The following is a 24,631-nucleotide window of genomic DNA, read 5'->3' as shown; positions in this document are numbered from 1 at the left end:
TCTGGGCTGATGGCTCAGAGCCTGGAGCCTGTTTCCGATTCTGTGTCTCCCTCTCTCTCTGCCCCTCCCCCGTTCATGCTCTGTCTCTCTCTGTCTCAAAAATAAATAAAAAACATTAAAAAAATTAAAAAAAAAAAAAAAGAAATACTATCTTACTTCCATCGAATTTGACAAAAGCAACAATCCTGCCCAGGGACAGGAGGACATTAACACTCACGCCTGGCCAAGCACCCCAGAGACACTCATGTGGGGCCGGAAGGTGCACGGTTCGGTTCCCAGCTGCACACACAACCCTCGGAGCTTCCTGGAGTCACAGGAAATTGGACTCACATCCTGGGGTTGCCAGCTTTTTGTATTAAGGCCACCCCTGACGCCCTGAGTAGAAGGCAAAATTCTCCCAGCATAGGGGCCCCTGCGTGGCTCAGTTAAGTGACCCACTCTTGATTTTGGCTCAGGTCATGATCTCGTGGTTCGTGGGTTCGAGCCCCACGTGGGGCTCTGTGCTGACAGCGTTGAGCCTGTTTGGGATTCTACTAAGTAAAAACTTAAAAAAAAATTCTCCCAGCTTAGATACAGTTCAGGGCCCATGCTGGCTGAGGCCAACTCTGGGCCTGGTTCCCAGAGCTCTCGGAGGCCTGCCCTCTCCCATCATGGCCACTTAGGGGTTTATGGCTGCCTTGGTCTGTTGCTGCTGTAAACAAACCCACCGTCCCCCTGGGAAGGACAATGGTGCCCTCAGTGGTCTCTGCCAACCCCAGCTGTTTGGGAGACCTGTGCAGACGACCGCGCTGGAGGCTGAGCCCTGGGACCACGAGACTCGGGAGCAAAAACTGCTTTATTCAGATCTGCGGTCAGTTACAAACTTGGTTTGTTTTTTGGTCACAGGCCCCAGAATGCCATTATTCTGAGTTCACATCAAAATACAAAGCTCAACATTTAGTTTGGAAACTTAAAAAAATCCAAAACACCCAAAACAAAGGTTTGGTTTAAAATCGTCGTTGAGATGTTCTCTCTGGTGCGTCCCCTGTAAGATGAATGCGTGTGCTTGAGATTGAGACCCTGTGGGGATGACTTTCGACAGAGAACATGAAATTGCTGTGTAGTATGAACATTCAAATGTCATCAAAAAGTTAGTGTCTTTGCACTCGATTTTACTGAAGGTACAAACAATGCCTTTGACCATCTTTGGTTGCAGCACCAGACGATGCCCAACTCCCATGGCCCAGCCACATCCCCTCTGCCCATGGGACAAGCGAGCCTGTCCCGGATGAGGCAGTGACGCTGGGCTGCCACCAAGCAACGTGCTTAATGGCTTGGGGGCCAGGAGGGAGCCAGAGGTGAAGCACTGTCCCACTGAGCATCTGTGCTCCTGGAGGATCTTTTCTTCTAGAAAGTGGAGCTGTAGGGCCCAGCCCCAGAATTGCTGGCAATGCGTGAAGAATGACCCTCACCTTGCCAAATGCGATGGCAAAATCTAGGCTTAAAGTTAGGAATCAGAGAACCATCCTCTAACTTTCTCAGGAACCTCTAGGGTTTTGGAATCTTCTCTGGAACCAGACACTGAGGGACCGTCCTGCTGTCGGCAGGGAGAGGAGAGGCACGCCACCTTGCCAACCTTAAGGATGGCGAGGCCCCTCCTGGGCAGCACTGCCTCCCAGGCCTCACACAGCTAGACCCTGGGGCGTCAGGTTGGAGAAAGGCCTGGAGGCCCATTTCACTGCAGGGCCTGTGGCTGAGGGAAGCAGGGAGGACCGAGTGGCTGGGTCCGGCACCGTCCTGTGACACTAACAGGCCCTTTGATGTCACTCCCTTCCTTGGCAAGCCTGGACCACACCCTTCCGGTTTCATCTCCTCTTACGCGTGGCATGGCTCCGTGGCTGCAGGAAAGTGGCCCCCTAGCTCGGAGGTGGCCTCTCAGGCTCGAGGGAGAGGCTGTGTGGGCCTCTTGCTGGCGGCCCTGCATCGGCACCCGGCCTGAGGTCAGAGATGGTGCAGCTTGCTGCGCTCGGTGAGCAGCGTCATGGCCACAGCGTAGAGGAGGTAGCCCAGCACGAGGAGCAGGGCGCAAGGGAGGGGCCCAATACAGAACAGGGAGGCCACGAAGAAGGCCAGAAGCAGCGAGAGCAGCGTCCGGTAGCTGCCCAGGAAGCGCAGGCTGAGCCTAGGGCCCCGGGGACGGCGGGCCGCACACCCTCGTGCCACCGGGCTCAGCAGGTGCCTGTCTGCCAGCCCGGGCTCCGTGAGGTGGTACCGACAAAAGCTGCCGAGGAAGTCGGCACGGGAACACAGGGCTGCCATCGGGCCTGCAAACTGGGCAGAGACAGAGGCACGGGGAGTGGGCGCGGGCAGGGCCGCACGCTGCCCCGGCCTCTCCCCGAGGGTGGCAGGACCAGAGGCGGGGGCGGCCCTCCCGCGTGCACTCACCCTGCGGTTGATGGCGGAGGACAGCCGGAAGAGCACGCGGACCAGGCTGGCGATCTCATAGCTCCGGATGGGCTGCAGCTCTGAGTCACCCTGGTACTCGATGTCAAACCTTCGCAGCCCATTGATGATCTAGAAGCAGCAAAGGAGGCGAGCCTCGGGTGAAACCTGGGCCGTGCGAGCAGCCCTGCGAACACACCTCTGCGACGCCTCACAGGTGCGGTCTCCGCTGCCGGGCCTGCCGGGACAACAGGGCTCGGAGGCTCGGCCAGCGGGAGCCACGGCCACGCCGCCAGGAGAGCGGAGCCCTCCGGGGTGTGGCCCTTACCTGGTACCGGCCCAGGGGCGTGAGGATGAGCCCGTCCTCCCCCACGACGCAGTCTGGGAGCTGCTTCTTCCCATTCTCATCTTGAGTTGTCCCCAAGGCAAGCGTGAGCTGGGTGAGCTGAGCCTCGCTGAGCTGTGAGGGAGGAAGCCCCGTGAGGAGGCAGTGCCGCTTCCTGCTACCTGCCTTCACTCTCGGGGTGAAGGGAGGAGACTGGCCCCCCTGGGCCTCTAACGGCGACAGCAAGGGGGCCCAGACGTGACATCGTGGGCACGGGCTGTATCTCCCACGGGCTGGGCAGGGGATGAGGGCCGCGGGACCGAACGCCAGGAAGGGGACAGCTCCCCCGGCTCGTACTCGGAACATCTGGCACAGGTACTCCAGGGCCTTCTCCAGGTACTCGTCTGTCTTGCGGACACTGTCCTGCCCCATCTCGTCCAGGTCGTTGGCTGCGTAGGAGCCGTTCGTGTCTGTGGAGCAGAAGCCCAGCCACGACAGAAAGGGGCGGCCAGCCGTGCTCTCCCCGCACTGGTCAGAGATGGACTTGGCAGTCTGCTTCGCCTGCGTGATGAGCTGAGCCAGGCGCAAGACCTGCGGGGCATGGGGGCAGGTCAGCCAGCTCGGGTGGTGCCACCGCACGCCACCCAGCCACCAAACAGGCTGGCAGGCGGACCTGGGGGCCCCCAGCAGGCCAGGAGGAGGCCAGGGTCTTTCAAGACTAAGATGTGCATATTCTACGTGTGTGTGTGTGTGTGTGTGTGTGTGTGTGTGTGTGTGTATTTCCTTTGGAGAGACACGGAGGCAGACTGTGAGCAGGGGAGGGGCAGAGAGAGAGGGAGACACAGAATCCAAAGCAGGCTCCAGGCTCCAGTTGTCAGCACAGAGCCCGATGTGGGGCTCAAACTCAGGAGCCCTGAGATCATGACCTGAACCAAAGTCAGACACTTAACTCACTGAGCCACCAGGCGCCCCCAAGACGCCCGTATTCTAAATGTGAAAACTTTCTAGCAAGTGCTGCCTTTATCATCAGAAAAAACGTAGACCGCACTGAAAAAAGAAAAAAAGCCAAGGTACGGCAGCGTCCACCAACACCCAACCTTCCTCCTTCCGTACAACACGTGTGCTCTCCCTGGCCCTGCTGTTGCCACGGCTTCGGGACGGCCGTGTGGCCTGGGGGAGCCCCAACTCACCAGCGTCCGCACCTCGGGCCCGAACATTGGCGTGTACTTGCAGTCCTGGCCCTCCAGGCTGTAAACGTGGCTCTTCACCTTGAAGGAGGCGTCTGTGACGGCTGGGGGCCACGAGGACAGGAAGCTGCCGGTGAAAGTGGGAGCTGTGAAGAGTCGGTGCTGGCGGTGTGGGATGACGAGTTCTGGCTCCAGGAACAGCTGTTCCCCTGGAAAGCAGAACCCGACTCTGGCTTCAGCTTCCATGGCACCAAACAGCCAGTAGCCGCTGGCTGGCTTCCTGGGTGCCGCTGAGGCTTCCGAGGGATAGGGACCGAGTGGCACAGGGGCCCGACTCCTAATGTTCCTGAGCCCCCACCAGTCTCAACAGGAAGGCCGACATGCACAAAAGAAAACCAGAGAAGCCAACACCCGATAAAGCCATCTAAGACACGACACGGGCCAAGACTGCTTTCTGATGCCACCAAGAGTCACCAGGGAGACACAGCTCTGAGCTCTGCTTCCCCCGCCCAGCACCCCCGCAGCTCCCGCCCGGCACGCGTGCCACAGGGAAGGCAGGATGCCGCTAGGCTCCAACGTCCACCCCGCCACCGTGCACCAGGAGTCCCCGTGGCACCTCTGCCAGCCCACCGCGAGCCCGTGAGGCACATGCAGGGTCCGTGGGGCCCTCTCTAAGTGCTGCTTCCCTCTGGCTGAGGGCTTACCTTTCTGGATCATTTCAGCCAGGTTGGGCTGGGCAAAGACTTTGGCCACTCGGAATACCATGAGCGCGTTCTTGGGGCTGACCAGGTCGGTGCGGAGCGCGCGGCTCAGGAAGCCCACAAAAAGCTTGGTGTACATCAGCAGATTCTCCTGCACAAAGGGTGCCCTGGGGACCAGGCAGTGCATCAGGGCCCAGAACTCCCACTGGAGGCAGGACTACACCAGTCTATGCCCCCGCTTCACTAGCGCTCTCTTCCTTGGGTTCCAGGTTCTCCCCTGCCACGACCTCATCGTGGCTGAGGGACCAGGGGTGGGGGCAAGGGAGGAGGCACAAGGGAGGCAGGGAAGACCTAGGCCTCCTATAGATGGCGCAATCCTCTGTAGGATGCGGCCCTTCCCGAGAGGGCCAAAGCCTCCGCAGCAGAGGCTGGCCCGGGCACCAGAAGGAGCACAAGGAAAGCAGTCGTGGAGAGGAGGCGCTGGCGGAGGCTGGGGGGGTGGCCGTGAGGGCGGGAGGGGAGGCGGTGGTGGCTGCTATGCAGAACACTAGTGAAGACGGGTCGACGGGTGCTTGGGGGCGAGTGCAAACATACATCTGAGGGGAGACAGTCAACGGCAAGGGGACAGCACAGAGGGGTCACCAGCTGTTTCTGTGGGAGATCAAGCCCAGGGCCCAGACAACAAAGCACAGTCAAGGAGGGAAGGGCCTGTGCCCCACCTGGAAGCAGGTCCCCCTAGGGAGGACAACGGGCCGGGGCTCACCATCTCTCCGACACACACCGGGCCTGGCAGTCGCTGCTCTGAGCCTGCTTCTCAGGTGCATACCTCCAGGGCTGTAGGTAGCTCAGCCACATCTCCAGGACCTGGTGGGACACGTGTGCCCTGAGGGCCTGGAGGCTGGCATTCTGCTGGGCTGTGGGGCTGGGGCTTTGGTCCAGATCCTTGGGTGGCCTGGAGCTCAGCTCCCGGCAGGCAGCTCAATGAGGAGGGGGTGATCCTAACCGTGGGGCTTCGGTTCTCCTGGAGGTGTTCCCACGTTCTCTTCCCACCCGCCACCCCGAGAGGGAGCAGGAGGGAACTCCGCATCCCCTATGATGTTTCTTTTTTCATCTTTAATTAAAATGATTTTTTTAATCTGCAGATAGCTGACACACAACGTTACGTTAGTTTTAACCCTTAGGATATGTAACCCTCGTGCCAGCCCTTCGGAAGCGAGTGTGGAACGTGTGGAACACAGGAGTGCTTTCCCCAGCTGAGGGAGCGGAGCCTGTGAGGCTCAGTGGGGCTGGGAACCCACCCAGCGTGGACCCACTGGGTTCCAGGTCAGGGCAGACAGCTTTTCTGTACCTGGGGGTTGGCTCTGAAAACTCAAATGAGCAGAACAACGTGACCCACCAATGTGACCCTCTGCGGCAATAGCTGATTCCTTCCTGCATCCGCCCCACGGGACCTCCCTCATCAGGCACAGAGGGCAAAGACAAAGAAAGCAAGATGGGGCTGACACTCACGGCTCTGAAGGACGCATCCAGGGGCCAGTGGCCAAAGCAGTGCTGCAGGAAAAGGTAGAGTTTCTGCTGGACAAACCTCGGGACGGCGGCCCTGCAGGGGAGGGGAGGCGAGGAGAGGGTCCCCTCATAGGTGAGCCAAGTGGCTCCTGGTTCCAAGGGCCAGCTCTGCCGGGGTGAACACTGGGCACCCCTGAAGGCAAGGCCTCCTATTTTGGGCCCCATTTTTCACAAAGAAACCAAAGTTCAGAGAGATTAGGGAATGTCCCAAGGACACACAGCACACAAGCGGTTGACCTAGTATGGCTCCTGTGACCACCTCTGCTTGGGTCACCACACACAAGTCACCTGCTCTGCTGGCCCCAGTTGGCCTAGGAGTCAGGCCACCGTCCTGGCCCTTTTGACAGAAGGACTGGGGGAGCAGAGGGGAAGAGGAGGGGGAGGGTGCAGCACAGAGCTCAGTCTCCCATGACAAATGAGCCACTTTGCAGTGAAGGCACTCCCAGCCCATCGGCTTTCCTGGGCATTCTGAGTGCGGTCAATGTAGATCTTCCACTCTGCCCACACTGGGGAGGAGGGGACAAGACAGGGCAACAAGATGGGGCCTCTTTCTGGCCAGCCTGGCTCTTTCTACTGAAGACGGCAGGCCTGGAAGGAAAGGCCGTGGCAGCCAGGCAGCCCCCACCCGCCTGTGGAGCCAGAGGAGGCATCGGGAAACAGACCCAGGAGGGGTCAAGGTGATTTCCCACCTGCCCCACCCTGCAGACGCCTCACAGGCCGACCCCATGCCCTAAGGATAGGTTACTGTGGGCAACAAGTATGTGCAGTAGGAGGCAGTGGCAGCCAGGGACACGGGAGGCCTGTGCATGCCCTGTACCCACCGTTTGAACTCCTCCAGGGGACTGGTGGCGTGAGAGTGGGTGGAGGGAGAGACCTGCTCAGGCTTCAGGCTGTTGGAAAAGGCGTGCAGATGCTTTAGCAGCAGGCGCACCACCAACACGTGCTCCTCCGTGGGTGTGAACGACTCCTGAGGTTGAGGGGGAGCTGTGTCAGGACCCAGACTGGTCCCAGGGTGGGGCCCCCAGGCCTGGCCATGTATGTCCCGCCCAGGACCGCTTCTCCCCGACAGGATGTGTGGGCCACCCACAGGGCCCTCCCTGGGCCTGGCCCGCAGCAGACAGACCTCGCATGCCAGCTCTGAGACCCGCTAAAAGCACGCAGGCAGGGCGGGACGGCTTTGCTAAAGCAGACCTGAATGCTTCCCTGTGTGCTTCCAACCGCTTCTTGCACCCTCTGCGGTTGACTCGGGTCATTGCTGCCCGGCCAAGTCCTCAGGGGTCCCCCCCCAACTCCTGGCCAGCCAGAGGAGGAGCAGGGGGCAAGGCAGGCCAGTATCCCACCCTGGATCCGGACTCAGGGTCTCCTGCCTGCCTCCCAGGTATATGAAGACAGCTCGCTGGGGCCCATGGCTTCCTTTTTCAGGGACAAACACTCCCAAATTCCTTCTCCTGCTGTAACCCTCACCCTTCCATCCACTTCCTGTCCTGGACACAGCCAGCTGGGGCTTGGCGCAGGGTGGCCCTTCCTCTATTGCTAACAGCCCTGCCGTCAGCACAAGACAAGAGTGCTTTCTATCTTCTCAGGTGAAATTCTCATTCACAAGGTTCAGGTAGGATCTTTAAGACCCAGCCCCGAGAGGAAAGCCTGTCCGCTGGCTCTTCTGTGACGGAATACAGGATGGAGTCTCCAGAGTGGCAGAGGACGGCACCGGCAGGATACGCTGCCTCCGGCTCCCAGCTCTGGGGTGCCCGGACGCGCTCCTCTCCCCACACTCACCCCCCAGGCCTCTGGGACCCCCACAACCTCGAGACAGCTTTTGGCAGCCTAGTCCAAATCCTGAGCAACGTTGAGGCTGGCACAAGCCGTGCCTCCTGGCACAGCCCGGGCACCCAGTCACAGCCCCACCACTGCCCGCGGCACTGCCTTCTCCGCTCTCCTTGCCATGGATCTGTCTCCACAGGCCTAGGCAACACACCACACGACTCGATATGACTGCGGGGGGAAGCTACGGGGCTTCAGGAGGAGATTTTCTTCTGCTTATCTGTAAGCTTAAGCGATGAACTTGCATCATTTGAACAACAAAAAAAACGTAAGATATTTTCACAGTAACGGAGGATCAGAGGGCACTGTTGCCAGGCTGTGACTCCCCCCAGGAGCCTCCCCCTTTCTCATTCCTGGCCCCTCGCCGACCCACCCACCATCTCCCTAGCGGAGGACAGAGCATTTGCACTGAACCGGGAAGCTCCTTGGGCTATCTATCTTCCCTCTGGACAGAAGCCAAACCTTTCTCCCCCTCCCCCCCCCCCCCCCCCCTTCGAGAGCCAAATCCCCACAGGAATCCAGCCACCGCTGCTGTAAGTGGGCCTCCTCCACCCGCATGGCCGTTAGGGACACTTTCCCAAAGCCAGTGGCATTTCTCACCGGGCCCAGCCCTTCTCAGCTCAGCAACCCTTCCCATGGTGGGTGGGGGGAGGGCTCTCACCCCTCCTGCTGTGCACTTTTCTCCAGGGATACTGCTCTCGGCCAAGTGAGCCCTTCCCCAACACATGCTGGAGTGGTACCACTTCTGTGCTAAACCCGCCCCTGCTGGCCCTTCTGGATCATTCTCTTCCCTCTTCCCTGTGGCTGCTGCTTCTGAGTGGGAACCCTGTGCGCACTCACCACCCCATCCCAGCAAACGTGATTTCTTATCTTGTGCTCAAATATCAGGTTAAATGTGGTGTGCTCCCACTGAGGGGGAACTGGACAGACCCCTGGCCTCGAGCATGGGATCTACATGCATGCTTTCTGCCCAAACTTCCTGACATTCATCTCGTGAATCCATGAACTACCAGACTCCATCTACCCTGAAACAGCCTGTAGTCCTGCACTCCATCTACCGACCTCAAGACTTCAAATCCGTCCGCACTGGTCATCTCTGCCTAAAGCAGACCAGTCTCCGTGAGGCCCTCTCTTGCTCTCGCCTACCTCTGTGGGAGCACAAAAGTCCACAAGAGGCCAGGCCCCAGCATGCTCAAGGACCAACAGCCTCTCCAGGCTAGGGGACGAAGCCCTTGTCCTCCCTGCCCCTTGGCCTCACACAGGCTTGGGATTGACAGACCATGCCACCATGAGCCTTGGGGCTTCCCTGGGCTCAGTCAGTTCCTAGGTACCAGGCCCGCAAAGCCAGGTGAGTCAGGCCACTGCGAAGGCCACACTGTTTCCGCTCCCTCAACCCAGGGCCAAGCACAGAAGTCACCAACTCCCAAGAGCCTACCACATTCCAACTGGCTTGGGGCTTGGCCAGGCAGATCTGGTGGCCCCACACCCCAAACCCGGGCTAGTCTACCAAGCTGAGGGCTGAGCCAGGCTAAAGACGGATGCCTGCCACCATCGCCAACACACACTGGCCTCACTCTGCTTGGAATTGGCCTGAATCACCCCAGTTGGCCCCCGGCCGGACCCTCGCTTTACCACTGCACTGCCATGCGCTCCATGGCTCACACCACAGGGCAGGGGTGAAACAAAACAATATGAGAGCGGCCAGTACTTGGTAGGCGTGGAGGGCCTGGAGGCTGGGTTGGGCAGGGCTGTGGAGGGCGCTGGAGACACTGAGTCGGTAGTGCAGAACCTCCAGCTGAGAGACAACAAAACAGAGAAGCCAAGAACAGGCAGGGAGGGCAGAGGACAGGGCAGGGGACAGGAGGGGAGAGACCGGGGAGGGGACAGCAGGGAGAGAAAGACAAAAGTGAGCCCAGAAGTAAGGAGAGAAAACAAAAAACAAAAACAAAAACAAAAAGCACGTCAGTGACAATCCAAACAATCACAGCCCAGCAGCCTCAGACCAATGGGACACCACCCTCTCAGCCGCCCAGACGGAGCCCTTCCTGGTGGGCAGACTAGAGCCAGGCCCAAGGGGTGCTCTTCCACCTGCCAGGCAGAGGGACAGACAGACCCTCAAGGTCACTTGGGCAGCCTCCTTCATGTCTCTGGGGCCTGAAGTTCTCTCCAGCTCCCTGAGGTCAGCCTGACTCACTTTCCTTCCAGAGGGTCCTGCCCTCCCCCAACCCTGAATGCTCTGTGTGCAGCGTGTGCACACTGGAGCCCACCAGGATCCCAGGAGTCTTGCTGGGACACACTGATGGCCACCAAGGCCCTGAAGGCCCCGAGGCTCAGAAGAGAAATTTTTGAGGAGCTAGTTCCAGATGGAGACCTCTTTGCTCAAGAAAGAAAAATTTGTAACTTATTGGACTTCCCTGTGTTGTCCCAAGAAGAAATTTACCAAACTGATATATGATGAGATCAGTTCCTAGGTGTCAAAGATCCAATCAGCGACCCCTCCTGAATGGGGCTGATTCCCAGGGTGGCACAGAGGCAAGCAAGGCTTAGCTCACCAGGCCTGACACCTTCCACACCCCACATTCCCGAAATCGTTAAAGGTAACGTGAACACTCATGGGTTCGAATCCTGGGAGACCCACCTCTCGTACCTCACCAGGACTCCCCAACTCCAGACACACAGAGCCCTCCATCAGTCCCGACGGGCCCCCAGAATCTGGTCATGGCCACACACACCCAGAGGCAGCTGGAACCCTGAGGCTGGGACAGCCTGGGCCATGGGGGATGACAGCAGAGCTGGCTTAAGCTGTCCACCCCTACCCCACCTCTGCCCTGCCCCGCTGCAGCGACAAGGCCTGCTCAAGCAGTCCCCTTTAGCCAAGCACAACCCAGAGCCGGCCCTGGCACACATCCTGCCCTGGGAGGGCCATGCCTCCCACCGCGTACCATGCTTCACACGGGAGAGGTCAGAATGCATGTGCCAGACCTCGAGGAGACAGGCACAGCCACAGATGCGCAGAGCAGGGGCAGGAAGCAGCACAGCAAGGAGGTGTCTGCCCTTCATGGCCTTCCTCTGGGCCAGACCCGGGCTCAGCGACAGCTCTCAGTGAGGAATCAGGGAGCACATGGTTCCCCTGTTGGGGGTCTGCCCAGCCTGCAGGAACACAGTGCAGGCCCCACAGTGTCCTGCAGGAATATGCGGTCTTTACCGACCATCTGACTCTCCTGAAGCCCTCCCTGCCCAGTAAGCTGAGGCAGAGCAGAGGCCCGGGCTGTAAGGAGCGAGCATACGCTCCGGACCCAGGCTACGCATGGACGCACCATGGGACCTCTCAGAGCTGCGTTTCCTGCATCTTTCACATCAGGAAAACTGACCCCAAGGCTAGGATTTCCAAACGGCACAGCACAGGCCTGGGTAAATGGTAAGGAGCCTCAGGTGAAGCAGACCTCCATGGCTGTCCTTCTCCCCTTCCCACACACCAGGTTTTCTTAGGTTTTGCTTTCAGCCTCAATAGGAGGCAAAGACAAATAGGAAACAAAACAAAACAAAACTAAACACCTCAATGGGTACCTGGTGGGGGCTTCCCAGTCGCCCCCTGACTACCAGTCATTCTGAGCAGCTCTCCCCCGCCCTGCGGTCTGGCCAAGAGGAAGCAAACGTGAGGAAGAAGGGGAAGGCTCCCCTGCTCCGGCAGGGACGGCCCACCCTCCTCCCTCGTATAGGGCTCGGGATCCTCACAGGAGACAACCTAGAGGACCTCTGTGACTGGCAGATCTGCTAAAAATGACAGTGAATGTGCTCCCCCTGGCTCAGAAGACAGAACGAGCAGATGGGAAGGCAATGCAGCAAAGCAGCCCCGGCCTCTGCAAAAGCCACATGCACAGGGGCTGAGTGAGCCCCCAGGGCCCTAGGGGGAAGCCTGGCCCCTGACCCCCGTGCACCAGCCAGGAACATGCAGCCAGCCCACTGTGGAAGCAGCAATGGCAGGGCAAGCACTTAGTAACGTGAGAGGCCCAAGACAGAGTTCTGGCTTTCCCTCCGTTCCCTGTGATGTCAAGGACAGAGATTTGGGTCACTCTGCACTTTAAGAGAGCAGTGGTTGGGGGCTGCTCCCCAAATGGGTACTCAGAAGGGCAGCAGAGAAGCAGAACTGGTTGCCAACACTTTGCAGAACCACCACCACTTGCTGGAATCACAGAGGGAAGGTCACAGGCCACCCTCGTGAATTTTAGCTATAGAGTGTTAATTCGTAAGGAATCTCTCAAGAATTCTGTCTGGCGTTGACAAAAGCAAAGTCTGAGGAGCAAACACAGAAGTGCACAGAAGCCACAGATCACACAGTTGGTTACAGGCCCCAGTTCACACGTTTCAGGCGGTTTCATGGAGCGTGAACCTAGGTGCCCACCCTGCCTAATAAGAGGCGAACAGAGCTGTTGTACTCTGACGAGTCCAGTAGGCTGCCGGCCCTGGGAACGTTCCAGGGACACAGCTGCCTTCACGCCTCTGCAAATGAGCATGCTGCCCTGTGAGGGAAGAGAAGGGAAAAAGAGGAGGAGACAGGCCAGGCTGCATGCAGGGAGGCATCAGATCCCACCCACTGCAGAAAGGGCTGCCTGCCAATGCTCTGGAGGAGGTGGAAGGCAGTACGGGCACCAAGGTGAGCGAAGTCGGCCGGGTGCCACCTCAGCAGGAAAGCAGGAGACGCTGTGATAGCAGAGGGAACAGGCCCGGATGTGACTCCCAGAGGCATCCGCAGCTCTCCTGGCCCCAGAGCACGAGCACCACAACCTCAGCCATTCCGGCTGCCAGGGAGGGGGCTCTGGAAATAGCATGGGGAGGACCCCAGAGAGGACAGGCCTCCAGCCCGCAGGGTGCAAGCCCACCCCAGAATGAAACCCACCTGCCGTCCGGCATCAGAGTAAGGGGTGATGGTGAGTTTCTGCTTCCCACCATCCAGCCCTTGACAACGAGCTGAGATCAAGGACAAGAAGCAGCAGGTGGACCAGGCACACCAGGGCCAGAGCAGAGGGGATGAAAAAGTGTGGCAACCTACCTTGGCGTGAGGGGACTGCATTTTTTGGTACATCTCCAAGGAATAATGATGAAGCCACATTTCAACAAAAACCTGCAAGAGAGCACTGGATGGTCAAATGGTTTCCATCTAAGGTATCACAGCCATTCCAGGGGCAGTTCTTTTCGACCAATGGTGTTGGGAAAACTGGGTATCTACATGCAAAAGAATAAAGCTGGACCTTTACTTCACACCATGAATAATAAATAACTCAGAATGGATGAAAGGCATACATGTAAGAGCTAAGACTTAAAACTCTTAGCAAAAACTGTGGGCAGAAAGCTTCAGGACACTGGACTGGGCTATGATTTCTAGCTCTAAAAGCACAGGCAACAAAAGAAACCAGACAAATTGGACTTGATGAAAATTCAAAAATATTTTGCACGTCAGAAGACATTATCCACAGACAAAGGTCACCCACAGGATGGGGGAAAGTATTTACAAATCGTGAATGTGATAAAGAACGGATACCCAGAATAGAAAGACAACTCCTAAAACTCAACCACAAAAAAATAAAGCCACGCAATTAAAAAATGGGCAAAGGACTTGAACAGACATTTCGCCAAAGACATACCAATGGCCGATAAGGACATGAATAGATACTCAAATCATCAACCATGAGGGAGGTGCAAATCAAAACCACAGGGAGACACCACCTCACATCCATGAGGATGGCTATACTAAAAGACAGAAAATGATGGGCATTGGTAAGGTCGTGCACCGCTGACAGGAATATAAAATGGTACAGCCACTGTGGAGAATGGTATGGCGGCTCCTTAAAGTATTAAATAGAACTATCATATGACCCAGCAATTCCCCTTCAGGGTATATACCCCAAAGAACCGAAATCAGAGTCTCTAAGAGATATCTGTACATCCATGTAGAAACAGCTATTCACAATAGCTAACATGTGCTAACAACCCAAGTGGCCATCCGTAGATGAACAGAAACACAAAAAGGGGAATATCCACGTGACAGAACATTATTGAACTCTGGGGCACCTGTGTGGCTCAGTTGGTTAAGCACTGGACTCTTGATTTCGGCTCAGGTCATGATCTCACGAATCATGAGATCAAGCCCTGTGTCAGGCTCTGCGCTGAGAATGGGGCCTGCTTAAGATTCTCTCTTGCGCCCCCTCTGCCCCTTTCCCCTGCTCGTGTGCATGCGCTCTCTCCCTAAAATAAAACAAACAAACAAAACCAAGCAACAACAACAAAAACGCTACCGGGGCAGGGGTTTAATATCCAAATGATGGTGATCACAGGAAACATCTCCAGCAACGTGGGAACAGGTTGAAAATGTCGAAGGTGGGGAAAGCTTTTACACGGATCCAATGGAAACTGAGCAGCGCTCATATTACCATGAGAAAGACAAAAGTCTTTGGAAAGGGGACGCTGGGATGAAAAATACTACCAATGACATACAGGTTAGACACATGGGCACGTTTCTTCTAGTCTGATTCCCACACGCCACAGCAGGAGAACACCAACAATTCAGAACCACTTTCAGGCTGAGGACAGTCTTTAGGCCTCTGCCCCTGGGGGTGGAAGGTGGCCAGGCAGTTTATTTTGAAACAGAAGATGAGAAGAGCCTCCTCGCGCTCACCTGAAGCAGAGTTTCTGACCTCCAGATCTCATGGGAGGCAGGGTCTGCATTCACAGATGTCTGATGAGAGATGTGTCGCTTTAGGAGGCTGGTGTGGTGGAGGCCATAAGAAGCGAAGGGCATGGTTGGTGTTCTGAGGGAGACACAGGAAAAGGCCTTCGTTAGGGGATCCTGCTGGCACAACCCGGGGCAATCTCAACGTCAACATCACTGGCAACAGTAACCATTACCACTTGTTGAATCATAGAACGACCCCCAAATCCATACAAATCCATATCGATACACACCATCAACAGACAGGAAGAAAAGTCTTTCCTACCACAGAATGCCCACTGATAACTATAGGATGAAACCAGACAGCTATCATCTGGCAACCAACCAATTAATAACTGATCTGGCTGACGATCGTCAAGGGACACGAACACCACTGATAATTACAGAGTCTCAGTAGATCTTCCCAACAAATCCCTTTTGTTAATTAATTTAGGCACAAAGGACCCATTTAATTTTATGGTAGGAAAACCTGGCCAACACCCCCTTGGCCCAGCGATCAAGACAATGTTGCAAGCACACAGACTCCACGGGCTGCTGGGTCTAATCACTAGGAAATACCAGAGAACTTAAGATAAGGGCATTCTGCACACCTCCAGGCTGCACGCTTCAAAGGTGTTGAGGTCAGGAAACAGGGAAAGACTGAGAGAGTGTTCCAGACTGGAGGGGGACCAGAGCCAACCACACACAGAGAGTGACCCTCCCCCAGATCCCAGCCAGGTGGCAAACATTAGTGGGGTAGACAGTGCAGCCCGAATGGGGTTTGAGGATTAGATGGCAGCCGGGTAGCAATATTAATTCCCTGACTTGGATAGAAGTGCAGGAGGCTGTGTAGGAGAATGCACTGGCTCTTAGGAAATACACTCCAAGACATTAAGAGGGAACAGGCAGTGCATTTATAACTTACTCAAATGGCCCAGGGAAAACACATACAGATAAAGAATGAAATGATTCAGAAACGTAGGTGAAGGACTTATGAAAGTTTTTTGTTATTGCGGCAAGTTTTCTAGAAGTCTGAAATTCTATGTTAAAACAAGCCAACAAAATCGGGCCCAGAGAACAGCTGGGCAGCTGAAACCTGCCTCTGAGAGGGTGTGAACCCGGCCAGCCCTGGTCCTTCTTGGCCGCAGCATTACTGATGCCGGGGCAGCCTCTCCCCACCTCCGTGCCCCCACCTCCTCTTTTCAATCCCCCCTCCTTGGGCACATCTGTGCACACATGTGAGGTCTGGGTCACAGCACGGCACACGTCAGCAGATGTGGGGTGGGCCTGAACCTGCCTCCCAGGGAAGAAGGTACACCAGCAAGACTGAGGAGGGTGAGGAGCACAGCTGGCAGCTCCCAGGTCAGGAGCGTCTCCTGGGGAGAGGCGGCCAATGAGCCACTGGCTAAATGCACCCCGCCAAGGCCTCAGTTCACCCTCGAGTTGAGGCTGGCTGTACGCTCCCGTCCTGCACGGTCTAGCCACAGCCCAGCCTTGGACTGGCACGAAAGGCTTTTTGCCCCAGGGCCTCTGGCTCAGGCCAAGACCTGGTCCTGCAGCCTACACACACTCTTCCTGTTCTTATTCCTCCACATGTCAGCCCTGCTGTGGCCTGCCCACAGCCCCTTTCTCTCCAGCACCACCTGCCTAGTGTCATCAATCAGCCCTGGCAACACACCGCTTCAGTGTGGGGCTTGGATGCACTTGTGGGGAGGGCTGCTGTGGGCAGAACCCAGCCCACTCCCAGACCAAAGCCAGCCCTCGTCCTTGTGGCCACAGGACCTAATCACTGAAAACCCACACAGATGTCCTCCTTTACCCTCCTCTCCAGTCTGTGCTAGGGCAGCTGGGGTTGAGATCTCAGGCATAAGAAAAGTTGGGACACCATGAACAAAGAGTGGCACTACTGTCCCTATGAGCAATGCCCGCTGACCAGACCCCCCCCTCATGGAAGAACCAGGCCTTAAAGGCTAGCCACAGGGCTGGGCCACCCCAGGCCAAGGGCCAGGGCAACCAGAGAGCCTTACCTGGGAGCGGGTGAGGGGTTGGGCCCCCCAGGACTGGAGGAGAGTGCGGGGAGCACACTGCCTTCTGTGGGCAGGAACCATGACAGGTATCTGTCCACGAGGATGAAATAGGCACAGTCTGAAGTTCGTATGTGGAGAGTCCCAGGGAGTGGCTGGAAAAGCAAATCTGCATTGGTGTGTAGCTCTGGGTGCCACCCTGGCTGCTAACCCCAGCAACTGCAGGGCTCAAATCACTGCACATGAGCCCTGGGACATGGGCCATATCCCAAGGGCCCGAACACAAGCACCTTGGGCAGTGCCAGGAGCAAAGTTCCCACCACAGGGGGCTAGACCCCACAGTCCTTTTCGGCACATGGGAAGATGATGTACAGCAAACTTCCTGGGCACCTGTGCCCTGCGCCCATGCCCAGTAAGCACTTCCTGTGGGAAGCCTTCCCGACTACCACTCGAGGCACCCAGGTCACCCCACATGACCTGTCAAATCCGCCCACCAGCCTGTCATCCTCACTAAGTGAGAATGGCCTGAGGGGCGAAGGCTGGAGGAGGATGCAAAGGAGGAGCTGGAGAAATGAGGTGGAGACGGAAGAGAAAGAAAGTCCTAGGCCACAGCCCCCACCCTTCATGGGGGCTTTGGTAAAGAGCTGCTTAGGGGCATCCCTTTCGTACCTTTTGAGTGATGAGGCTCAACGCAAAGAAGAACATGTAGTACTCGAACGGATCTGACGGCAGTGTCAGGGGGCAAACAGGCAGGGGTTGTTGGACCACCCTCAGCATGACGTCTTGGCCACCCATGGCCTCCCCACCCCTGGGGGACTGACAAAGGATACTGAGGGCCAGGTTCAGGCCGAGGCCCCCCGTCGGGGGGAACTGGACCTTGTTGTGGTACAGGGGGCTGTCGGGGAGCACGCGCTCCTGGATGGATGCCTTCACGGGGCCCTGCGGAGAGAGCGTGTTGGGCTTGTGGACAGGCTCTGGCAGGGCGCCCCATGCAGTGCAGCCTTTGGGAGGGGTGCGGTGGAGGCCACAGGCACTCAGACCCTGCCTGGGGGAGTGGTGCCGTCCTCTGGGTAGCACCAGAGCAAGAGGGCCTCCACTCAGAATTGTTCACGCCATCCTCAGGAACACCCGCAAACAGCAAGGGCAGCAGCTGTTTGAGTTTCTGAGCCTTGTCAAGCACTTGATGTTCCCCGTCTTCTTTGCTCCTCAACCCCCCGAACAAGTCATCCCTTAATTCTGCCCCCTGGACCGGAGACTCAGAAAAACAGCAACTGGTCACATGGCCCTGCCTGCCACTCAGCCAGGTACAAACCAGGAGTGTGGCGCCTTCCCCATGGGCAGAGTTTGGAATGATCTTTAAAAAAACTAGCCACTGAAGTTCTATGTGCCACGCCCCCCGGGCCCTGAGCAGACACCATGGTGCCGTGCCCACTGCCGCAGCCCCTCAAGCCCTGCCCGCCTCCCCCACGGCCGCAGCCGCTGTGCAGGGTGCTCTGCCCGAGCACGGCTCTCACCCCACGGCTTACTTACAGGCAGGTAGGAAACCGGAAAGTCAAACTTATAGTCTTCGGCCTGGAGCTTATAAACCAACTTCATCATTGGGCCACTGGAGATGAAATTAAAACAACAAAAACAGGGCAACGAACTGCAAACCATCTTGCTTTGACGGTTTCTGAGTTTTGAGAAATTCAGTGCCTCAAGAATGGGATCACCATGAGGAAACATCCGGCCCCTCTCGGGTGACAAACCTACCTACCCGGGGTCTAGAAACTCCATTGCAATGCTGTACTCCACAGGGCTCACTCGCCCCTGTAAGCAGCGGAGGTTCCAGCCAACGAGGACACCGTCCAGGCTGCCGAAAATGCTCTCTACCAGCCACGGGAAGATGGCGTGCAGCTCCTGAAATGGGTGTGCAGGGGAGGCTGCGGGCAGGCTTGCTGAGGACCGGTGCCCACTGCCGGGCTCCATGCCACGTGAGCCTCCCACCCAGTCCAGCCCCGTGCCACAAACTGCCCACCTTGTTCATGGAGTGTGTACACATGAACTGGGAATTTCTGGAGTCACTGACCACCCCTGATGACATTCCTGTGATCATCGGTGAGAATCCTTGTCCAGGCCAGCTGCCTGGGCTTACACTACTATTTGATAATTCTGGGTGTGATTTAAATGTATCTTTTCAGTATTTTCATCAGGGTTTCTCAATCTTTTTGAGCTGGATGCTTCCTTGTTGGGGCGGGGATTGTCCTGTGCATTTGGGAATACTTACTAGCACACTTGGTCCCTACCCACTTGATGCCAGTAGCACCCTCCCCTGTGTGACAACCAAAAATGTCTCCAGACGGTGCTAAGTATCCCATGCAGGACAGAAGCACCTGTGGCTGAGAACCCCTGGCCTACATGCTGACATGTTTAAATGTGTCCATACACGCGACAGTTACAATACTGGGTCAAGCCTCTGTCCAGGGCAATGCTCAGAGGTAGGAATCAGGGGCTTATATAAGAACATTTTTCAGGGGCGCCTGGTGGCTCAGTCGGTTAGGCATCTGGCTCTTGATTTCCACTCAGGTCATGATCTCACAGTTCACAGGATCAAGCCCTGCACAGGGCTCTGCCTGGACAGCACGGAGTCTGCTTGGGATATTCTTTCTGTCTGTCTGTCTGTCTGTTTGTCTGTCTCTCTCTCTCTCTCTCTCTCTCAAAATAAATAAATAAACTTAAAAAAAATGTTTTTCAACGAGTATGAGACATGCCCCAAGGAGATGCTAGCACAGCTGTACCTTTGCTGGAAAATCCTCAATGACTTTAACCAAGTCTTGGCACCGCTGTGCAAAAGGCTTATTTACAGAGTCAGCTTTCAGGCTAGCCTAGAAGATAGAACAAACCAAAAAGATCATGAGCATATTCACTTGGTGGCTTTTGCGGTTATCCTGGCTCGAATCAAAACAGAAATCCAAATGATAGGTAGGAGTCAGACATACCACCGGCCTGGTTCCCCGGCACCTCGTGCCTGTGTCAGTGGCCTAAAGGACACGACTAGGAGACGCCTTGGCTCTCTACATCGCCAACTCTCAGGCTTCTTCCCTGCACCCTCTGTCAGGCATCCCCACTTATAGCAGAGAACTGCACATTTGCATGACCGAGGTGACTTCCACACAATCCATAAGCAGGGGGTCAGCTCCAGGGTCAGTCCCACAACCAGAAGAGGATGCTTACTTATGCGTAGGACACCCCCCAGAGACCACAGGGTACTCACTGAGTGTATACACGTGAACTGGAAATTTCCCATGTGACGACCCCCTGTGATGACCCCACTGTGATCATCAGTGAGGATGCCCAGCAAAATGAGAGTGACAGAAGGCCTCTTAACCAAGCTACCCTTTATTCAGTAGGTAACAAACCAACGAAACTCACTATCTTAAGAAACGAGGCACGCAGGTGAGAAATGATAGATAGCTTTAACCAAATGTTGACACTAATCATGAAGGTGATGGACAGGCTAGGAAATTCAGGACAAGAATGAAGGAAATCTACCCAAGGTCATGGGGTATGGATTAAGATCAGGAGAAAATATCGGAATGTGAACCAAGGGGGCTTTGCCCAAGGATACCTAAGGCCTTAGCCACCTCTAAATGAAGGTGGTGTCTCAGTCAGAGGTGGAAACCTGGGCTGTTGCAGCCACGGAGGGTGGGTAGGTTAGCAGCATGCCTGGTCTCTACCCACTCGATGCCAGAGGCACTGCATCTGTTGGCTCTAGAGGGTGCACCATGGAAGGATGTCCTTCTGAATAAATGTTTACGAGAAGTATCTTCTGGGACCTGAAATTAGGAATCCTCACCACTGCTATCTGCCTCACACCTAACTTCTTGGTGTCATGTTTAATACTTAGAGTACAGTCCTGGTTGCCCCCAGCACAGCAGGGTCCCTGCCCCTCCATTGTCCAGGGATGACAGTACGATTATTAGAATATCCCATAAATGTGTAAAGGTTTACAAGACATGAAAATTCTGATGTATATCCTTTCCCGTGCTCCTCCCCAGACCTCAGGAAGCAGTAAAAATGGCATGTGAATCAACTTATCTTGTAGGTAAGAAGCTCCTCTTATAGATAAGAAAAACAGGGCTCAGAGGTTGAGTAAACCCAAGGTCCTACACCATTAGGGGGCAGAGCCAAGTCTAAGGATTCTAATCCCAAGTCCAACGTGCTTTTCCTCACATGCGCCTCAGAAAACCACCAGTGCAAAGTTCAAGTCAGTGGATAGGACTCTCAAGTCCCTCAGCTGTAGAACCATCATCTCACTGACCCTCACGCGGGCAACTGACACTTACCAGGAGGAAGCTGGGCTGCTGCAGGTGAGGGAACGCCATAGCAGCCTCCTGGGGAACGTTGAAAACGGCCACCTTAGGAAACCACTGTGAAAAAACCAAGGCGAAATCTCAACATCTGCCACACGACACTATACTACAGCACAGCCTGTGCTGCCAAGTTTCACGTTTTACAAAAACGCTGTTCTGATGCAGTACGTGGTGGCCAGCTTCAGAGCCGAGTTCGCAGTGGCGAATCTGTAAAGCTTGTACAGCACTTGCTGTGTGGCACGCCTGGTTCTAAGGACCCTCCACGTATTTCCTCATTTAATACTCAGTGGGAGGCAGAATTTTAAAGATAGCCCTCCACGATTCAACCAAATGCTCATGCAGGTCCTGTGAAGGAATTCTGCAGATACAATTGAAGTCTCAAGTGGGCGGACCCTAAGATATGGAGCAGTTCCCATTGCCAGCCAGTAAGGAAATGGGGGACCTTAGTTCTGCGGCCCGAAGGAAGTGGATTCTGCCAGCAACTCGAAGAAGCTTGGAAAGATTTTTCCTGAGAGCCTCTAGGTAACAGCGAAGCCAACCAACACCTTGATTTCAGTCTTGTGATATCCTAAGCAGAGAATCCAGCCAAGCCCTCCTGGACTTGACTATAGAACTGTGAGATAATAAATGGACGCAGTCTTAAGCTGCTAAGTTTGTTAAGCAAGAACAGACTATACTTCCTCACAACAACCTGCTGGGCCGATACAGATAAAGAACTAGCAGCAGAGAGGAGGTAACTCACTTGCCCTCACTCAGCAGAGCCAAGACTCCAATATACTCATCTCCTAACACATCTCCCACAGAGACAGGTGGGTGAATCTCCCGAATGTCACCCGTGCTCTATGAGAATGAATGGAGGGGATGAGCAAGCTGGAGGAAGCTTTCGAACAAGCCATCAGAAAATCAGGAGTAGGGGCGCCTGGGTGGCGCAGTCGGTTAAGCGTCCGACTTCAGCCAGGTCACGATCTCGCGGTCCGTGAGTTCGAGCCCCGCGTCGGGCTCTGGGCTGATGGCTCAGAGCCTGGAGCTTGTTTCCGATTCTGTGTCTCCCTCTCTCTCTGCCCCTCCCCCGTTCATGCTCTGTCTCTCTCTGTCCCAAAATAAAAAAAAAAAAAAAAAAAAAAACGTTGAAAAAAAAAAAAGAAAATCAGGAGCAACTCTTTAGATTCCCTTCTCTCTGACCACCCAGGTCAGAAACGGAAAATATCCAGACTTGAACAGGAAGGGAGCCTGCCGAGTCCCACTGATGATGGCTTTCCTGGCACAGCTGTGCCCACAGCAAGAGTAAAGGTGCTGAGGTGGCAAATGAAAGTGTATGTGGATGGAGAAAGACTAGATGCAAGGAGGCTGTGAGGCAGTGGAGTTGAGGGGAGATGTGCATCTCTGCTTCTTGGCAATATAAGCATCTTCCAGGTTTTCTTCAATTCTTGATATTAGCTGTCAAATTCAGGTGTTTTTTAAATGGTTATTTATTTATTTAGAGAGAGCACATGAGCAGAGGAGGGGCAGAGAGAGAGAGAGAGAGAGAAAGAGAGAATCCCAAGCAAGCTCTGCACTTGAACCCATGAACAGCAAGACCGTGACCAGAGCCAAAACCACGAGTGATCAATCCATCAAGCCCAACCGAGCCATCCAGGCACCCGCTATCAAATTCAGTTTCAAGGAAAATGTAAACACTTTGCTCCTGAACCAAGTGGCCAGGAGAACACTGATTAAGATGACCAAAGCAGAAGGATCAAAGCAGCGTAAATAAAATCTTGGCCTGTTTGCAAAGGGCAGAGCTTTAGAGATGATGAGGTGGAAGCACCTCCTTCTTAGACGAAGCCTGCATAGGCAGCAGCTTAAGAACTGAGGCCCAGAGGCACCAAAACAAGGAGTATTTCCAAGAGAGGGCAGTGTCTCGTCTGCCCTGTTCTCTAACGCTGCCACAGCCTGGCTCGTCCATCACACCGTTCTCCGCTGTGTACCAAGTGTTCCCTGCATCCGCCACTTTACACCCACTTTCTTCAATGGCTGCTTCGGATCCTGTTGGGGTTTCTTCTCAGAGAGGCATCGCCAGTCATTCCAAGCAAATCACACTACTGCCAAGGCCTCCCTTTGGTTGCGCTCTGAGAAGCAGAGTATGCTCACAAGTATGCTGTTAAGTGAGCATGGGAGCTCCATATTACAGAAGACGAAACTGAGGCTCACAAAGGTCGGTCCACACAGGGAGGAAGAGTCAGGCGAGAATCCACACCCGGCTCTTCTCCCACACAGCCTGTGGAGCCCAAGGCTCAACTTTAACTTGAATCTCTCCTTCCGCCAACCCGTCAACGAACGTTAACCAAGCACCCACCAGGACCGGGTGTGCGAGGCGCGCGAGAAGGTGGCACGAGTGCGCAGCCCAGGAAGACGGCATGAGCGCACAGCCGAGCCCTTGGCTTCCCAGCCTGCCCGCCCGGCCGGGGGCACAGCTACCGGCGCCGGGCCTGAGGCCTGCGGCTCGCGTAGAAACGGAAATGACTTAGGCGGAGGTCCGGAAGGGGGGGGGGCCGGAACGCGGGGGCCGTCCCGCACGCGGCCCCAACCACTCACCTGTGGGACCCATAAAGTCGCCCGCCTAAGGGACGGAGACCGCCATTCGGCTACCCCGCGCCGAAATGTCGTCATCAAGCTGCGCTTGGCGTCACGCCTCCCCTGGCCTGGCGGGAAACGCACCGCTACCTCCGCGAGCAGTTACCCCAAAGGGCGCGTGCGCAAAGTGAAGGCCGGCGGGGTTTATGGGTTACACCTCCGGATGCGCGTGTGCAGCGGGGGCAGCTGTGTCCCTTAGCCCAGAGTTCCGTGTGCCCTGGAAGGAGCGCGCGTGCGCCTGCTAAAGAGAAGCCGTTTATTGAGGTCCTGGAAGCGCGCCCTCTAATGGGGAACTGGAGCGGAAAAATCATACACTGTGCATTGATTGACTGACCTTCTTACGATAGACGTTTATTGAGCGCCTTCAATATGCCAGGCACTGCCCTGGGTGCTGCTGCCCAAGCGAGAACGACCAATGCGGCCCGACCCTGATGGCCCAGAAACGGGTTTCTGAGGTCCGCCACGGCATCCCCTACGCCTAACACGTCTCCCAGTTGTGGGATCATTGAGTGCGACCCTCAAAAAAGAATTCTTGAGATGATCCGTGCAACTTAGTAAGTTCATTTAGGTAGCACGATACAGGACTTGTGGGCCGAAAGAGCTGCATTTTTGCTGTATGAAGCTAGTGGTTATATGCTTAGTGTTCAAGGGGGAGAGGACGTGCAGGGAGTATAGATCATAAATGTCTTCTTGCAATTTCTACTCCTAAAACTACTGTCACAAGATTTCTCTGGTGCTTATCATTCAGTTCGGTATTAACTATCGATGAGACATACAGGCAGTCATGAGACCCTTTAAGAATGTAGCAACCAGTACTTATTTGATCCTTATCAAAACTATGCAGGCTATCAGCTTTCTGGGCTAAAGATGCACATTTTTCTGCTTTTATCCCTCATCATCCCGCAGGTAAATTTC

General features: G+C 55.6%; 1 protein-coding gene across 7 annotated transcripts; it reads right to left on the bottom strand.

The window, feature by feature from the left end:
* Nucleotides 1-817: 817 nt before the first annotated feature.
* Nucleotides 818-23,826, bottom strand: SMPD4 (sphingomyelin phosphodiesterase 4). Of its 7 annotated transcripts, none has more exons than XM_047090234.1 (20): nt 23,678-23,823; nt 21,077-21,160; nt 19,529-19,615; nt 18,508-18,650; nt 18,282-18,357; nt 17,582-17,690; nt 17,421-17,473; nt 16,755-16,906; nt 14,695-14,827; nt 13,072-13,143; nt 9,730-9,816; nt 7,022-7,167; nt 6,144-6,234; nt 5,398-5,498; nt 4,638-4,801; nt 3,937-4,142; nt 3,104-3,337; nt 2,750-2,881; nt 2,425-2,553; nt 818-2,310 (listed from the first exon to the last, which is right to left on the bottom strand). In XM_047090234.1, exons 1-20 carry the CDS (start codon nt 23,750-23,752, stop codon nt 1,981-1,983), a joined length of 2,604 nt encoding a protein of 867 aa, XP_046946190.1. In that variant the 5' UTR covers nt 23,753-23,823; the 3' UTR covers nt 818-1,980. The 7 variants fall into 7 exon arrangements, with proteins under 7 accessions (XP_046946190.1, XP_046946191.1, XP_046946194.1 ...); XM_047090235.1 differs by lacking the exon at nt 23,678-23,823 and adding an exon at nt 23,439-23,542; XM_047090238.1 differs by lacking the exon at nt 23,678-23,823 and adding an exon at nt 23,105-23,504.
* Nucleotides 23,827-24,631: the final 805 nt, after the last annotated feature.

Source organism: Lynx rufus, unplaced genomic scaffold (assembly GCF_022079265.1).
Source record: "Lynx rufus isolate CCGP_SWC_20201006 ecotype Redwood Valley unplaced genomic scaffold, mLynRuf1.p SCAF_29, whole genome shotgun sequence".
NCBI lineage: Eukaryota > Metazoa > Chordata > Mammalia > Carnivora > Felidae > Lynx > Lynx rufus.
The sequence above is the reverse complement of the archived record's forward strand: the minus strand, read 5'-3'. Positions and strand labels throughout refer to the sequence as shown.

Coding starts and splice junctions, on each gene's coding strand:
- SMPD4 (XM_047090234.1), bottom strand. CDS start 23,752: ATGACGACATTTCGGCGCGGGGTAGCCGAATGGCGGTCTCCGTCCCTT. Junction 3,338..3,936: donor GGCCCGAGGTGCGGACGCTG/GTGAGTTGGGGC, acceptor CATGCCCCGCAG/GTCTTGCGCCTGGCTCAGCT. Junction 2,311..2,424: donor CCTCCGCCATCAACCGCAGG/GTGAGTGCACGC, acceptor GTCTCTGCCCAG/TTTGCAGGCCCGATGGCAGC.